General features: G+C 52.6%; 3 protein-coding genes across 3 annotated transcripts; 2 read left to right on the top strand and 1 right to left on the bottom strand.

Annotated features, from left to right (window-relative positions):
* Positions 1 to 246: 246 nt before the first annotated feature.
* On the top strand, positions 247 to 1,133 carry TGAM01_v203511 (hypothetical protein; the record flags this gene model as incomplete). Its single annotated transcript, XM_024549219.1, has 2 exons — positions 247 to 770; positions 845 to 1,133. 2 exons carry the CDS (start codon positions 247 to 249, stop codon positions 1,131 to 1,133), a joined length of 813 nt encoding a protein of 270 aa, XP_024406057.1.
* Positions 1,134 to 14,517: 13,384 nt separating this feature from the next.
* TGAM01_v203509 (F-box domain-containing protein) lies at positions 14,518 to 15,556 on the top strand (the record flags this gene model as incomplete). The annotated part of the gene is made up of 2 exons (XM_018801164.2): positions 14,518 to 14,880; positions 15,020 to 15,556. The coding sequence occupies 2 exons, from the start codon at positions 14,518 to 14,520 to the stop codon at positions 15,554 to 15,556; spliced, it is 900 nt and encodes a 299-aa protein (XP_018665435.2).
* Positions 15,557 to 15,970: 414 nt separating this feature from the next.
* Positions 15,971 to 17,182, bottom strand: TGAM01_v203510 (hypothetical protein; the record flags this gene model as incomplete). Its single annotated transcript, XM_018801165.1, has 1 exon — positions 15,971 to 17,182. One exon carries the CDS (start codon positions 17,180 to 17,182, stop codon positions 15,971 to 15,973), a length of 1,212 nt encoding a protein of 403 aa, XP_018665436.1.
* Between the last annotated feature and the right edge of the window lie 559 nt (positions 17,183 to 17,741).

Below are 17,741 nucleotides of genomic sequence, written 5' to 3'. Positions count from 1 at the left end.
AAATAACTGGACTTATAAAAAATATATGAATCAACACATTCCATGAGATTGAGAATTTCTTCCAAAATCTAGAGACGATCAAATCATATTCTTTTCACTCCCAAGAGTACCTTAGCTTACATGTGCCATAGCATTGTATACTATTACTACTACTATATGTAGTAATAGAAAAGAGCCATGCATAGCGCTGTAACTTGTACTGCAGGGAAAAAAGGGAGCAGCCAAAATGGGAATCGCCGCTAGAGCATGCGTTTGGGCTGGCGGCCCGAGATTTACCCGAAGGAGCTCGCGACAAAGGCAGGCTTCAACCTTCCTCAAATCGAACGGCAGGCATCGCAGCAGGGGTTTTTGAGCGACAAAACCACGCATTTTGGTCTGGACTGCGCTGCCGTCTGCCCCAGAAGATGGTATCAATACACCACTATCTTTACAGTATCCGATAAACGCGTCAATTACTCGCGCCGAGCTGCCGCACGCAGTCGCGCAATTCCGAGACAGAGACCATGGGGCTCTGCCAATCATGCCTGGGACGGCGACAGAGGGACGTCTACGATGAGGTGCGCTCTGCTGCTGATATCTTCTCTGTCATGCGATTCTTCCGATACTAACTACGTGTTGCTGCAGAGCGAGGAGAACCGGCTACTGTACGATGACGGTAATGGCGTGCAGTATGGCAGCTTCGGCGATGCTGCGCTGAACGGCGAAGGCGACACTGCAGAGGTCCAGCGAGAGAACGAGGCTTTGCAGAGAGTTGTCGCAAAGACATCCAAGTGAGTCCTTTTCCTTTGATAATTACGCAACTGCCGCTTTCGCTTGAGAACCGAGACTGACTGGGTGGTCGCAGCAACATGGTCGACATCTTTGAGATTGCTCCACAGGATTCCGGTCGGATGTCATCGTCGACATTTGTCTACACCGGCCAAGGTGCTCGTGTAGCGCGCTATCACCATCTCGTGTCCAAACTGAGTACGCATGAAGACAGCCCGCCGCCCGGCATCAAAGTCGACTGGCTTGCCGACGAGGATGCAAACGAGCTGCATGGGGACCGCCCAGCCAGCCTAAAGACACTGGACGAAGACGATGCGGCGCTTGTCGGCACATTTGCAGATGCGGCCGAAGCTATGAAGGAATAGCGACCTGTTTCCTTTTTTCCTTTTTCTTTTGCGGAGCGCCGTAATAACCCACGGTCAAAAGCGGCACAGCGGATGGAATAATGATAGATCCAGCATTCACAAGCAATTTTCCTTTTTCGGGGTTTCTCCAATTTTTTCTTCTTCCTTTCGACATCAGTTTTTTCTCGATACCCTGGGATCGACTGGGGGTTTAGGAGCCCTTCTTTGAGCGAATGGCGTCCTAAGTGGGATGCTTCTTCAACAGGGAGTTACCAATTTCTCGGAACCACACACTCTTTATTTTTCTTTGTCAATTTTTTTCCTTTTCTTTGAACAAAAAAAAGGGGCGCATGACTAGGGTGGGAAAGCGCTTGTACCAACAGCAGGTCTTCACAGAGAGAACAAAAAAATTTTATACTCCATTCAGCAAAGTGTTGGTTCGCAGTTCGATATGGTGGCTGTCAGCATCGCACCAATCGAGCTTTCGTGATAGGGGACCGCCGGGTATGCGCCCGCAAAGCCGCGCCCAAAAGGATGTGAATTGAAATGCCTGAAGAATACGGTCTTGCTTGCCAACAAGAAGCAACACCGATTATTGTACCGAGTAGAAAACGATACTGACCCACGATATACTTCACCGCAAGGTGCCCATTGAGCGATAGACACGTGCACGGCTCCCTGGTGTGGAGACGCCTAGTGTCACAATATCTAACTAAGCTGGACGTCTTCGCTAGTCGTCGGATTCTCTCTAGTCTAGTTCTTCGTCGGCCTCGGCTCGCACCGCCGTTTTAGTTCCCACGGTTCCGTTTTGAGGGGTGGACAGGGTTAGCAGCTTACCGCACATCATCCAGGTGATCGGGATCATGCCTGTACTGGGAGAACCGATTCCTCGGAATCGCGCGGTGACAGCAGCGTGAGAAGTGCAGTAGATTTATGCGGGAGTCGTCCAGGGCGAGGCGAGGCTGCCAACTCCTTGCTGCAAATCCCAGCAAACCGAACAAGAGTGGCGGAGGAGTGGCTGTAAGAGAAGCAATGAGACAAAGAGCATCATCATCATCATAAGCGACAGCACAAGGAGGGGTGGCAACGGAGAGCATTATAACGGAGGATCAACGACTATAAAGACGGTTTCCATCCGTTACGGTTCGTTACTACATATACGGACGGCAGTGGCTCCCCCCCTGACAGCAATTCGAAGCTAGTCGTCAGCAGCTGGCCCCCATTCCGGCTTGTGTGTTCGCTGCATGTACGAGACACACGTATGAGAGAGCGATAGAGCTACGGTTTTCCACCATTGGGCTTCCATGGCCAGTATTTTGCTGCACCGTTCAGAGGAGTTTGATCAGGCTGAATCTTTGTATGACTGCTGCCGCGGATTTTGGACGACTCCACCCTTACAGCTATGAATACGATCTCTGTTGGCATTTCTGGTACCACGTATCCATGTGCTCTACCCCAACCGGAGCCGACTCTCGCCAGCATTTCCCTGGTAAGCGTGCGACATGGTTCTCTAGCCCAGGTACAAACGCGATAAGCGAGCGACTCCTTCGCCTACAAGTACGAAATACGCCGCTGTCGACTCACGCGAGGATTTTACACATGCTGGTACGAATCAGGCCCTTGACCTCACGACAACCACAGAATGGGAATTACCGGAATACTAGCATCAATCATCATCGTTGGCTCTGGAGATGACGTCCACCTATAGACGCTATGCTAAGACTAGCCACCTCCATCACACCAGATTGACGACTGACATTGGATGCTCAACGCTCACCCCCGCCAAGGAGCTTTCGTCACAGGAAATTTGCGGCCCCCGGTCATTTTGCCGCAGCAATAGCAAATGGCCCACCCACAAAAGTGATCCAGCCCACCACCGAATGAATTTTGTGCCGTTCCAATCTTGAGCCCCGGGGAGCCGCGCTGCAGAAGGTCGACAAAGGACAAAAGTACGGAGCGTGTCATCAGAACATTTGGTATCTAATTAAAACAAAAGGAGTGCGAGACGGCCCATTCGCTAGCAGAGCCCAAAGAGGAGAGAAAAATCCAATCAAAAGTCCTTCAGAGATCCATCACACCAATTATACACTGAAGCCGACCAAATGAAGCCCTTTTTGGCCGCTCATAAAAACGCTTATTTTTCATGTGCCCAGGACCATGCTGAAAGCCAAAGATGAAAATAATGATCCAAAACAACAGCGAACGACGTTCCGCGGCTTGGCAGCCTCCAATGAAAAGGATTTCTTCGAAATCAAGACGAGTTTTTTTTTTTTTAATTTGCGCCGATTGCCTTTTGCCCAACCTCTAATATCCATTGGCTAACCTTTGACTTTGTGGCCGTGTCTTCTGTAAGCTGACTTTCTACCCCTGCTATCTTCACTGAAGCAGAAGAAAATGTTAGCCATGGTGATCCCGCTTTTGTCACTATGACCATCCAGTTCTCCAGCTTTTTTGTGTCTCGTGGTGTTGTGTCTGGGAAAGGGGAGGGTTTCTCTCGTACCTGACCTAGCGATTGTAGCCTGTGGCCATGTTCGTCTCTCATCCGCTGTATCTGGCCCACAACTTCTTCCATTTCACCACATGTCCGCTCGATCGTGGCGTTGCGGTTTCCCTCCATCTGCCACCGCTGCACGTCGCGATACATTTTGTCGTACCGCCGCTGCTTCTTCTCTGTGTCGTGGCACAACTTGCAGACATCGTGCTCGACTTTGGTCTCATAGACCAGCTTCAGCCCACACGTCTCGCCCATTCGATATTCTTTGTTGCATTGCTGGCGGAAGTGGCCCCAGCGCCAGTAACCGCAACTCCAACGAGTCTGTTCGAAGTAACACATGGCCAATTCGTCGGCGGGCGGCTTCGGTCGTGTGGGGGAGACGGACAAGGGAGAGGAGGAGGAGAAGGTTGAGTGCTACATTGTGAATCAATAACATTAGCAGCTGAACATTGCCAAACGGCGAGGAGGCTTCAAGGCCCAGATTTCTCCAAGCCCAATGAATACATTCTGCCTCCTTATCCTCTCTGGCAAGAAGAAGAATGGCAATCTTGATGTGAAGGACTGATGAAGCTGGTAGCACCTACAGGAAACGAAACGACCGGGAGCAAGCAATTTCTAGACTAGCGTCGGAATCATTCGATGCAAGGCAATTCCGTCTAGCCCTGTCCGGTCTCGCTTGTAGATTCGGTTGGCGAGGAAGAGTTCAACGTCGAGGTCGTGATCGTGGTCACTGCTGTCTTCTTATCCAAGGCTTGGGCTGGTAAGTCTGGCGGTTTCTGATACAGCAATTGGGGATGGATAGACAAGCTAACTTATACTTGCCTGAAGTCAGAACACTCCCGTCCATTCGGCCCTCGTCCTATCCCTTTACCATCCAGCGCTTTACAATTACAACCCAATCCTCGGTGGGACTCTCAGCGACCAACAAGCACCTTCCTCTACACGGGCCAACAGACTTCGTCATTATCGTCCTGCTTCCTGCGGGATAAAAAAAAGATGCTTTGATACGTGGATTGGGTATCCGTACTTTTTGCCCTATACCAACATGCCAGTTGCCCTATTCCCACACACCCCCTTATTTTCACCCAGTAGCATACCCCTGCTGCTGTGTGATGGCGTATCCTGTAGCACGTTCCTGGCTTCCAAGGATGAGGGGGGTGGAAAAGAAATTGTGTGTGTGTGTGCGTGTGGGGGGTTTTCGATGTGGAGGTTACCTCGATGCAGAACACCACTTGCTACCACTACCTGGTACTAACGACCGAGTACTTAGTATTACTGCTGCTACCGACTCGGACAACCACTAATACTGCCCGCCAGCACGGCGCTACTCGTACAACCTTCGATTGCTGGCTTCAGCTACTGATCGAACAGGCCCTTCGAATGACCCAATTCCCTGCAGAACCGACCTTAGGCCGATAATGTTATTTGCGACTTCCCCATAACTCTTTCGCCTTCCTCCACTTAGCCCCTTTGGGAGGGGGTTCCTCCTGCCGGTGGTGTGCTCGTGAGCCTGCAGAACGGCTGCCACGTTGGTCGACCATCATAGGTTGCCGTAGAGAAGACCATAAGAGAGTCCCCGCGTTATTCCATCTGCTACCTACGCAAGCCTTCCAAGCACATTCTTTTTGTAAACTGTTCCGTGCAGCACCCAAAGACCTTTGACATCAGTCGGGAACCTATCCAGACAATAACCAAAGAAGGAAAATCCACTTGGGGGCAAGACACGATGCATCTTGGAGAACCAAAGAGGGGTGCGTTCAAGTCATGTTTGCCACGCTCATGTCTGTGAGTTTGGTGTTCCCTATCAGTCTTTCGTTGCTAGACACGGGTCTCCTTGATGGAGGCAACGCTCGATACATTTTACTGCATATCTACTATCCAGTCTCTCGATGCCTCTTTTTGTTAACAATATCACCACAGGATGACCGTTGATACACGCAAAGGGAGCACAGACATCTGCTAGGGATAGAGTGAAACTTCCCGCCAGGCGGCCCTGAATTTGGGCCTCACTGTCTTTTCACCATAGGCAGTGGGCGACTCGATCTGCGGCCACTGTGGGTCTGCTCTGATGGTTCGTCCCGAGGGTGGACAAGTGTCATGGAACAGGGGGATGGATCCTGACCGCTTAGTATGTGGTTCTAAGTTGTCGATTTCGGTGAAAGCCAGGGCTGTGGTTCGTCCCACAGTGGCTGTGGTGGCCATGCTAGCAGCCAGCAGTATCTTGGATGGCTCTAGTACCGGGTTTTCAAGCCAGGCTCTGACGGATAGCTGGTGTGGATATTTCCAGCTATATCCAGGTCCAAGTACGAAAGCAGCTATAGTAGCAATGGTTTCTCCCACTACGGATGCTATCCAGCGCCTATACTATCTCTGAATCCGGATAGATCAGATATCTACCTGTCAAAGACAGGGAGAGCGTGGGAACGGAAGAACCAGATGCAGCTCTTGTAAAAACAATGGAGCTTTAATGTTCACTACACGCTGAAATATGCTGTAGAGGTATACTATTTAATCGACGCCGCACGAAACTCACTCGCCCACCAGTACTTCTAGCACAGCTTCTATATTGGCACACCCTTTCCTTGATGTCGATGGCTCCTATATACGGTCATGTTGTCCGCATCGGATGCGCCGTCATATGAAGTTCTCAGAGCAATAAGTTGCGCGTGCGGTCAATGACAACAAAACAGCATGCTCGAGTGGTCACACAGCATTTGTGAATGCGGCTCTTTGGGGACCTCCACCTCCATCCCAGTGCTGCAATCTCTCTCTGGCTTGTATATGGCCGCACAAGGGCCTCGGTAGCCAGGGTTTTTCGAACCACGGCCGTCTATTCTGGCATATGACTGCTTCACAGTGTAGCTCCACTGCAAGTATGGAGCATATCAAGGATATCCAGTGAGCTATTTTAAGGGATACACCTGGAACTACTAAACACGAGCTGCCATTAGTTTTCTTCTTCTTTCAACCACGTCCTATGGGAGCTGTACACGATGATGCTTCTGTTATATGAGCCTGCATGATGTCTATGCATGGCTCACGACTCACATGAATAACCCGGATGCCCGAGGAGGGTGGATGATTGGTCCTGCCATGGCGAATTCGACCCTCCAGAGGCTATCTAGATGGAGATTCGCACTCCCGCGCTTGACGTACGGCTGACAGCAGAAAAGGCTTGATAGCGGGGGCGGCCAGGAGAAACTGTGTCAATCTGGCCAACGTGGCAACAGACGTCTGGACACAAGCAGCCTGTGCTGGCTGGTCATTTGCAAACTGCATGGTAAACTGCATCAGCACTCAATTCAGGGTTGATGCCTACTTGACTTGGGAGGGGGTGGCGACCAACTTGGTAATGCTCTAAAGCTGACTTGCCCATGTTAATGATGTACACAGCCGACTCTCAAAGGCTCACAAAGAGAACCGCAAATGCACCCGAACCCCAGTCAACGGCTCGATTTCCGGGAATCCTTAATGTGGCGTTGTTGGGAGGCTAGCGAAGAGTGGTGGAGGGTAACACAGCCTCTGAAGGCACCATTGGTGGGCAGCACAACGTCGGAACATACGAAAAGTACCCGAGCGAGGCCAGGCTGTTTGGGAAGCACTACATCATTTGCTGGATGAGTTGACGAAGGACCTGTTGCCAACTGGATCGAGCAGCGTAACACTGCGTCCCAGACAAGACATCATGCCGATCAATAGGCCACCCGCTAAGCTATATTGACATCGACACCGACCCATAGACGAAGTCGAGCCTTGATGTCGCTTAGTATGATACGGTGTACGGAGCATGCTTTGCAGACAAATGCAATGTACTGCCAACGAATTTTGCCACGCCCTCGACACGTTCTCTCGGTGCGACCATGGCTGTTTCAACCAGGATCATGGCACTTTTACATGCGTATGTGGCGTTGAACGACACAGGGCCAGCGTCTCCATGAGAAGAATGAAAGCTGGCTACACGCCCGACATGTGCAGAATGAAGGGACAGAGTGAGATGCTTGGACTGAATCGCCGATCATCCACAAAGCTGCATCAGGTGCTCCGTACCTGTGGAAAAGAAGGTCTAGCGCAAACAACTCAGAGGAAAGAAAAGGGCTAGGTCTCGGGATGGGTCTTTCAGGTACATACACACGCGAGTAGCCAAAAGCGCCAGCGACATTAGCGGCTCGAGTCTTCGTCACCGGTCTAGAGGACACTGCAAAACAATGGAGGAAATGCATGTATCTGAGTGACGGTGAGCCATGACAACGTGGAGACGAGACCGGAGAACCCGCAACAACGATGAGCTGGCCTTCTGCATTAGGAACAGCTTGCATCTCCATAGCCCTATTCAAGCTCGAGGCCGCGGCGATGGAAGCTTGACGTGGACGGTTGAAGAGAGGAAAAGGAGGAGGAGGAGGAGCAGAGGACACCACGTCCCTGTTGCATTGGGTACTGTTGGGCTCGGCGACGTTGAAGATACATTCATACGGTTCAACTAGCACCGGAAAGCATTGATCAAGAGCGGCGAGATAACAAAGGGGCCGGTTCTGCGCGCGACACGCGCCCCAAGTATCCTCGAGTGACAGCCAACCTTGCATGCCGCAAGAGCTCGTGCTCTGCCGGCCGCTTTGGCGGCCAAAGGTTTGGTGTTGAGGTACATTATGGGTCTAAGACGCAGCCTCACAACAAGGGTGGTGAGCTAATCGACTGCTCCGTAGTCCTACACACACAGTACAAGGCACGCGTACACACGCACAGATGCTTGTACACACGCACCTACGCACATGCGCACACACACACACACACACGGAGCGCAGGGAGGGCGTTACCAGGGCACCAGGCCAGCAAGTGGAACCCCCTGGACGGCCGAAAAATGTTGGTGCCCCCCCTCGCCGCGGGCCGTGATCTGGATCATGCCGGCCCGTTCCGCCTCAAAGGTGCTGCGAAGAATTATCGGGAAGAGCTGGTTTGCGAGTGAAATAAGACAATGGGCATATTGGGGAAGAATTGAGGCAATATCCATCTACCAAACGCCTGTTTGGCAGCTTGGACAAGAGTAAAGTCGAGCGAGGCCTCATGGCAGGCCAAGTCTTGGAGACCGAGTTCTTGAAATGGTACTAAGGTGGGCTGGCTTGGACCCGTAGCCTGCGCCGAGAACGCCGAAAAATTGCTTTAAAAATGAGTCGCGTTAGACGCCAACTGTAACCGCCGGCCATGAGAGCGGCCAAGCGAAGGAAAGGGGACGGAAAAATCTTCAGGTAGGCCGTGTTGGAGGCCAAGCAGAGGTTGATCTCGTGAAGTAGACGTGAGCCTCTTTACGATGAGCTGATGTGCTCTACTTACATGACAACATATCCACTGGCGTGCTCCTTTGTGGGTCCCTTGAGAAAGAATCCCAGGCCTGCGACTCGTCAAAAATGATGTACATTTAGACGAACCAAATGGCTAGGGATGCTACGAATCACATCTCTCACAAATGCTGCGCAGGAGACGCGACTGGCTGACTAGGGGCAGCAAGGCAAACAACGGCTTTTAGCAGATCGAGAACAACTGTCCAATGGGACGAGCGGATCTCACTTTTGAGTCTGACAACGGCAGTTTTTTTAGAGGGGCAAGCGTTTAGGACTGAGGAACCACCACCACTACCACCACCACTACACACACGCACACACACACACACACACTAAGAGCCAAAGCACCCAGATGGTAGTCTAGCCGCTCCCAATCTCGTGGGATTAGACTCACTCGCATTGCGCTTTCGGAGTGGCCTAGACAAGTGGGCTAGCGACGTGTAATCTAGGCCTGGCTGAGACGAACGTCCAGCCCTGCGGTGAACCAGCGATTGTACCCTTCCAACTATTCCTAGTACCAATTCCTCGTGGTGGTGCCTGCATTGGGCTAGCTGAGAGCGGGCGCATTCTGTCGATTGGCGAACCTCGTATCTCAGCGAGTTTTGTGAGATGCGATATAAGCCAGATGGACAGATGGACAGATGGACAGATGGACAGATGGACAGATGGACAGATGAAGAGGAACGTCCGTCTACGAAGAGAGGCTCATGTGAATTGGTACGAGCATCAACGCCAAAGGGGATTCTAGATCATGCTCTGTCTGAGCCAGCCTGATCAGCAACTGGCAAAGTAACACGGCAAACAGTTCGATTCTAGCTTGATCACTCAGGCACAGCGTGGACACTGGGTGTGCAACAACTAACACATGGCGTTCGCGCTAAAAGGCTGGTCAGACGATTTAAGCCCAGCGGATCTGAGGCTCCGCCGTGCCGGCGTTTGGGTCAATACACACTCCATGCCACGTCCCTCGGAAGGGATATACCCTGTGTGATATGACCTGGCGGTTATGGGAGTGGGCTCGACTTGTGGATCAAGTCCCCGGCGATGTTTTTTTTTTCTTCCCACAGTGAATGTGTCTACGGGTGGTGTCAGAAGCAAGATGTAAGACTCCACGGACAAGAGGCCGCGGCTGCAGGCCCGGTCTGATAGCGGCTAAAATCGTGATCGGCCAGCTCAGCATTGTTAATGCGAGCGGATGAGGCGGCCGAGGAACTGTCCGGGGTTTAAGATGACCCCACGGCTTGGCTTCCTGTTGGACGGAAAAGTCGATGCACACAAAACACGGGCAAAAGGAGCCTCGTTGGCGGAAAGTTTGGGCTGGTGTTGCCAGATACGAGGTTCGGGCTCGACCTACAACTTACTCCCACGATGATCCTTGCGTGGACTGGGAATGTGAGTTGGCAGTCCGTGATGAAGACGGAAGACGGAGCGGCCTACCACTCTCAGCTAGCCTTGCCAGCGAAGCAGCAGACTTACATGGTCATGCCCTCTGCCTGGTCTGTTGGTCCCGTCCTTTCTGTCGTAGCCCTGCAGTGAGCGCCAGGCTGGAGATCAGCCTGGCCTGGAGACAACGGGGGTTACCGAGACGAAGGCAGCTCAAAAGGGAAGCCTGGAGGCCTGAAGAGGACGAATTGGGGTGGCCCGGAGAATTGAAGCCCAATGGGAACGACTAGGGTTGAGCAAGTGATGGAGAGGGGCGTCTAGTCCGACTAGGATTTTTTGTCTCTACTTACAAGCGGATTACACACGGGGGCCGAACCAACGTGCTATCAATGGTGAAAGATCAGGAGAGGAGAACAAGGCGCTTCCATGCGCTAGCCGGAGGCAGCTAACAGCTGAGCTTGAGGCTGAAACTAGAGATGTTTCTACTGACAGCCTCTTTACGAACAAGGTCAGTCGTCGCGACAAGAACAGCCGCCGATGAGGCCACAAGGCAATAGACGGTGCATATAGGTATATGGGCGGCAGCACGTGTGCGTAGCATGGCATTGCAGGGCGCATAAGTGCCATGTACGTGATTCGCTGGTGGTGTGTGATGGACACTAGAAATGGGAGCGGCTCGCGCTTTGTTTCCACCCAAGCTAGGCTGTTTTTGGCCGGGCGTGAAGACCAGGGGGGGGGGGGGGATGGAGAATGGCTGCATGAACAGGCCGGTTGGCTTTGGTGTGGATGGGCCGCTGAAGAGGTCGTATTGGAAGATTTCTAGTGTTTTGCTATTTCTTTGCGGAAGAAGTCTTTTCTTGTCGTTACGTCTGGCCACGTCATGGTAGACAAGGGGGTGGGATGGCGGAAGTACTGCAAGGTGAGGTCAAGGATCGATCAATGTTGGAGTCGTGGTAATACCCTGCAGTTTTTTCGCTTCTTGCTGACTGAGAGTAGTGTTTATGGCCTTGACAGACGCAAGACAAAGGAGAGATGTTACGATAGAATGGGATGATCGAATCATCAGCTTGAGTTGCTTGCTAAAAGTTTATCACACTGGCAAATTGTTACAAGGCATCATTTCCGGCTTCAGAGCACATCCTTGTTATTGCGGCGAAAGCGGCGCTTGCAGGGATGTTGTATGTACGCTGCAATGTGATCACAGCCTCGTTGTTCATTTGCAAAAAGGCCCCTGGCGACGGGATTAGAGATACCAAGCGGATTCCAACGGCATGTTCTACGTGTACCTGTCGTGTGGTTCGATATCAGAGATGGATTGATTTCTTTTCCAGATCCCACTCGAGGTGAAGATGCACGTCTTGTCGTTGATTGTTATATCCATGACTGATCGGGTCCGGAGAAAAGACCGTCTGAGCGTCTTTATTATGAATCAACAGCCATATTCAGATCGAATCCATTGAGGCAGGACTTTTTGTGCGGCTTAAATGAAATTCGAAACAAGATCTTGTCGCTCTTGGCCGGATGGGAGGCCGTGTAAGTGGCGGGGCGTTTGGGGTGGCTGTACCTTACCTTACACTTACAGTACATGTGCTGGTACCGCCTACATGCAAGTGGGAAATTGCCTATTTGGGCTGCGGCGGGATTCTGATGAATTCCCTCCGTGTCGATGTGGAGATGCACAGCCATCAACTTGATAAGAATCAGAGTGAAAGCAAAGATGAAAGGTTTGCTAACAAGACAACATGCGTAGCAGTCAATGGTTTGAGCCTCCATGCATGAGTAGGGGGAGAAGGCTGAGCTCAAATGGCCTGACGGCGCCGAGGCATCGGCTGTTTTGGCATGCGGAGCACGTACTCGGTACTTGCGCTGGAGCAGAGGCCCTAAAATCCCGGGGGCTCTCGGCGCGGCAGCCGCTAAAGCGCCGCCAAAGATGGAGCGCCAACGGGGCCTAAACGGTGTGCCCAACCCCACTGATCGCAGCCAGGGAGAGGTGCGTGTACCCCGCCAAACTGCACTGCACCGCACTGCACTGCACTGTCAGTCCTGTTGCAGCTCTCAGCCGGCGGTGATCTTTGGGAGAAAATGACAGCACCGTGTTGTACGGTATGAGGTATCATATCTACGCAGACCGTAATGACACACTGCATCCCAATAGCCTTTTGATAGATACCTCGTCTCAAGACGCTGGTAGGCCCTGTAAGTTCCCATCTCTGCATTAGCACGCACTAACAGGCCACTAACAAGCACTAACAGCTGCACTGAGACCGGGGAAAAACTGAAGGAAGCTGCCACACACAACTGCCTCCATCAGGCAACTACCTGTGGTTGCATCGCCGCGAGTGTTCCTGCCTTGTGCTGCGTGCAGATCGGCTTGCGGACCCGAGCAAGTGCGAAACAGCTCCAAGTCACTCCTCTTTTCACACTCTCTTCTTTTCTCCAACTCCAACTCATCTCCATCATTCGTCCTATTCCCGTCTCGTCCTTTTCTCTCACCTTCTCCCACCCTGGTCTTTTGGGCCTCAATACCGGACCCGCGGCCGGCCCTGGGCTGTCTGCTGTCGCTGTCGTCATCACGCAGATGCGCAGCTAGGCGCAGACGCAGACGCAGACGCAAGCACAAGCACAAGCACAAGCACAAGCAGACGCGAGAACAGCAATCAGCGCAGCACAGCACAGGATACAGCCTGCTGCAGCGCAAAGCGATCGCGGACGAATAGGAGGCCGAGTAAGCTGGCAAGGCTCAGCAGGTAGCGCCAGCGAGCTGGAGCCACAGACGACAGCCGACGGACGCATCACGCAGCCAGTGCTGCGGCGTGTCTGCGGTCGAGGGCGACGCCGCATCAACGCCTACATGACGGCTTGCATCGAGCACACGGGATTGTCTGTTTGGTAGCGACTCTGACGGGTTGTCACGCTTGCTTTTGCTGCCCACCAGCAGGACCGACGGTGGCCGCTGCAGCTGGCCTCATCAGGGAGCAGAAACAGAGGCAGAGGCATCAGCAGGCATCAGCAGCGGCTGCAAAAGCGTCAGAATCAGTATTCACAGCAACGTTAAAATCTGCGGCACCAACCACTGCGGCATTGTTGTTATTATTGGTAGCTTCGGCAGTCGAACAGCGGTAGCCATATTCCTAGACTCTGTACCAAAAGTACTTGGTCTTTCCAGAGTGAGTATACACACCGCAGCACGTCCACGCTCTTACTGCACGGAGGCGTGACGCCTCTAACCGCGGATCTTGTGGCCGCCCCCCATCCGCCGTTGAAGCCACAAGCGCGCTCTGAAATCCCTGCAGAGTGTCGTCGGGGTGACATCAAAGCCTGTATTATGTAGGTACAGACTACTGCGGAGACTCGGCACTCTGTACGGACAGACAGGCGGGCTTGGCTTGATGCTTACACGGCGGTATTCGTACTCCATACATGGTCCATACATTGTGCTTCAAAGTCTGCACTTCCTTCCCTTTACAGCTTTACAGAGCCACTTTCACAGCCCTGAGACGAGCCAGACGTTACCTTGGTGGCCTTTGTCTCATGATGGTGATCCAGATAGATTGCCATCATGCTTGTAGTACTAGATGCCTTCCTGGCTCCCTAGCGTTCCTCCATTAACTGAGACATCGATGCTCGGCTAACTTGTGATTTTCAAGGAAAAGAAGAGAGAAAACGAGGAGAGAGGCATCAAGGGCATCAAGATTGTAGTGAAACAGCGAATCGCGTGATGCTTCCTCTCTCCCTTTCTTGTTTGTTCAAATTACTGCCAGCACAAAAGTTGCTCAAGCCTAATCTGATAGGGGCGTGATCGGCAACCACCCGTTTGCCGTTTTCCGCAGAGCGAGAAAACAAAAGACCAATACCAGAGCTTTTACGTGATAGCTTCCAGGCTGGGTGATTAGAGCGACAAACACGCCAACAACGAAGGATTATTTCATCATTCGGGTGCATTGATGCTTGGCCAGTTCGCCACTGCCAGCTCGTCTACCCGATCTTCGCTTGTCTATCCTACATACATGCAGACTGCATACAGACTACTTCACTTTTACCCCGAATATCTCGCTACTACCTGGCCCACGTCAAACGCTCCGTGCTCGGACGCTTACCGGCGAGAACAGAAGCACTGCAGAGGCGTGTGAATCGCTCCTCGCCAGCATTGATCCCGGTTCGATACCGTCATCCATCGCTCGGAACGGTCACGGCCATGGCCAGCTCAACGCCCCAGAAGGCCCAACCCGCGGCCAAAGACAAGGACCAGGCCCAGGCCCAGCTCCAGCTCCCCTTGAGGCTGGCGACCCCTGGCGGCAGCTGCATGGATGGTGCCAGCTCTCATGCTGTGACCCCGACAACTCAGGATAGCTGGCATTCCGCCGCATCTGCCGGTGGATCTAGAGACGTGTTCTCATCACTATCCGGGCTTCGCGACGGCCAGAAGCCCTCATCCGCCGTCGCTGCGTTTAGTCGTGGTAGCGCCTGGTCACCGCCATGTCTGGAGACTTTGCCAAGCGAAGTGCTGGCACATATTGCGGGCTTTCTCGATGTTGATGACTTGTTACGTGCGTCCCGTGTAAGTGTGGTGCCGAAGACCGTGCCGTGCTGACTGCTGAAGAAATTGATTTGAATCTGGTGTTGTCACTTGTCCTCGCCAAAGTCTCTTTTGGAATGGAACTTTTGAATATGTGCCATTGCTAATTAGCCTGTTGTAGACATGCCATCGCCTTCGTACAATCTCTCTTGACCCTTTGCTTCACTACTACCGCCTCCGCGATGCCCGTCTTCTGCTTCCTCCGCTTCTCAGCTCCCCGTGTCGTCCATCGCTCACTGAGCTCATGTCCCGCTCCATCTTCTTGACCAACAACAGCGTCATATCACGGCGGCTGGCACGGTCTCTTGTCTCGATCCGCCTCTCGCGACGTCTCGCCTCACGGCCTTCCGCTAGAGATCTTGTCCAACGATCTGTGCTGCCCCAGGAATGTGTGCCGGGAATGTTTCCGGTGCATGTTGCTCCGGGTTTGGTAGCTAAGTGTAAGGCTATTGAGAAGGAACGCCTCAAGGACGGCTTGAGCCGATGGATTTCTGGCAAGTGGAAGGGTGAGGTCAAGGAGCGAGAGGAAGACGCGCGGAGGTACGATGAGATTCGTGGTACGGGGCGTGTTTGGAGACTTCGTCGTTTCTGGGAGAGAATGAGTCATGGCGAGTTGTCAGCTCATCAGAGAGGCTCTAGGGGTCCAATGGAGACTTGAGTAGAGTGATGATGGCAGGCCGGGCGATGCTTAACATTGAGATGAACGTGGGACAATGCGGCGTCTTTTTCTTTTTTAAAATCATGATTTGCGATATTGATATTGATATGCTTTGAATTCAAGCTGGTGTTTTGCTTCGTTTTAGCAGGGTATGGTGTAATTGCTACAGGAGTTATAGTTATGGGTATCTATATATACATATATAGAGCAGTGGCTGATTTGACAGCTTTCAGCTATGAGAATGAGATGCAGGCAATTATTCAAGTGCCGATGCGCCGACCTCATGCATTGGTATTTCTTTAGTATGACACGAAGAGTACGAAAAAGGTTGATGAAGAGAGAGAAAAGAACCTTGGCTTTATGCATTTATACTGCGCCAGCGCCATCGTAAAGTCTGTATTTCATTCGCCTGTCTTACCGCCCTGTTCGGAAGCGGAAACCATCCCAGTCGTCTTCATCATCCTCATCGTCTTCGGCCTCTGTGTCATCCACATCCTCAGCAGCCTTGACATTCTCCTTTGTTTCGTCGTCTTCTGCACCAGGTGTAGGTTTTACAGTCGCCTCCTGAGGCTTGGGAATGTCTACAACAGGTTCTACGAGACTCTCTCTCCGGGTACGTAGCAAGGCCTCGCGCTTCTCTTTTAGTCGCTGGACTCGCGCCTCGAGCTCTTGCATCTCTTCGAATTCGTCTTCCAGCGCGCGGGTAGCTTCCTCGCGCTCGTCTTCGATGTCTGCGTCGGCTTTGGACTTGCGGGACTCGGGGTTTTGGGCTTCTGTTTCGGCGGCCAAGGCTTCTTTTGCGAGGGCGGATTCTTCGGCTGTCATTGCGGGACGGGAGATGGTGGCGTCGTCGTAAGAGGGTACTGCGGCGGTTGTGGCAGCGATGTCGGCTTCGAAGGCGGCCCATTCGTCTTCGTCGACTTGTGCTTGTGCTGTTGTTGTTGTTGTTGTTGTTGTTGTTGGAGCGGTGGTGGTTGTGATTGTGGTTGTGGTAGAGGGTTGAGGGTTGGTGTATTGGACGCTCATCATGGAGGAGGAGGATGCTGGAGTGGCGAGGTTGCTGGCTTGGCGGGAGGGAAGGGATGTTGTCATCGTTGTGGTTGTTGCTATGGCTGCTGTTGCGGGCTGAGAGTGGACGGAAGAGGAGGATGAGTGCTCGCGATGGTGGATTGGCGTTGAGGATCTGGAGGGGATCTGGACTTCGACGCCTTGAGATGGCATGGTGGATTTTTTGCGAGACAGATCAGAGGCTTCGGGTTTGTTTCGTTTCCTGCGCTCGTCTTGGTCGTGGTCCATGTCTAGGTCCTCGTCGTCTGTTCCCAGATCATCGATCTTTCGTTTCTGCGAGGTGGTGGACATTGCGTCGTCTGCTGCTCTAGCATCGTCTTCGCCAGCTTCAGCCTCGCCCTCAGCCTCGTCCTGGTCATCTTCTTCGCCATTGGGTGCAGCAGCAAGCAGCTTCTTGTGCTTGTCGCTCAGGAGGTGGGCGTCCCAATGGGCCTCGGCGCGGATCTGGTCGCGGCAGAGGGTGCAGAGGAGCTTGCCGGCGTCGGAGTAGGTGGCGAGGGGGTGGGTGATGCGGCGGGCGGCTCGTTGCTGGCGGAGAAGGGCGCGGACGTCGGCCATGGCGATGTTCGAATGGGATATGTGAGTTCAGGAGTATAGTAGGAGAGCTTGGAGCTCTTGGAGTTGATGTTGGAGCTGGGATTGATGATGAGGAAGGATTGGGGAGATGATGCAATGTTGATTGATTAATTAGCCAATGTTGGATGTTAGAAAGGTGAATATGGATATGAAAGAGAAAAGAGAGTCAGCAAAAGAAGAAGCATCGGTATTCAATGGCTCAATGGGAGGTCGACGGGACCCTTGATATGGAGGTTTCAAGCTATAAGAGACCCCAGCTAGTGACTTTTTTTGTAGTTGGACTTGGAGCCTCGGGAGGACGTCACAGTCGCGAATGGTCGGCGCCGACAATTTTCCGGCAGTGAGCTGCCATGCCACTAACACTGCGATTAGTGCTATCAGATGCCCATTCCAATCATCTTCAATCTATTCATCTTCCTCTCATTCTGCTTTTACCTCTGCCTTGTGTATCCTCCCCCGACCCCAATGAGGTGACATTTCGATTCTACCAGCTTTCACTCAAAGCGCGGGGAGGGGGTTTCACGGGTCCATCGACAATAGC

The sequence above is a fragment of the Trichoderma gamsii genome (genome assembly GCF_001481775.2).
Source record: "Trichoderma gamsii strain T6085 chromosome Unknown Scaffold_9.2, whole genome shotgun sequence".
In the NCBI taxonomy this organism is placed as follows: domain Eukaryota; kingdom Fungi; phylum Ascomycota; class Sordariomycetes; order Hypocreales; family Hypocreaceae; genus Trichoderma; species Trichoderma gamsii.
This window is presented reverse-complemented; position numbering and strand designations above follow the sequence as displayed.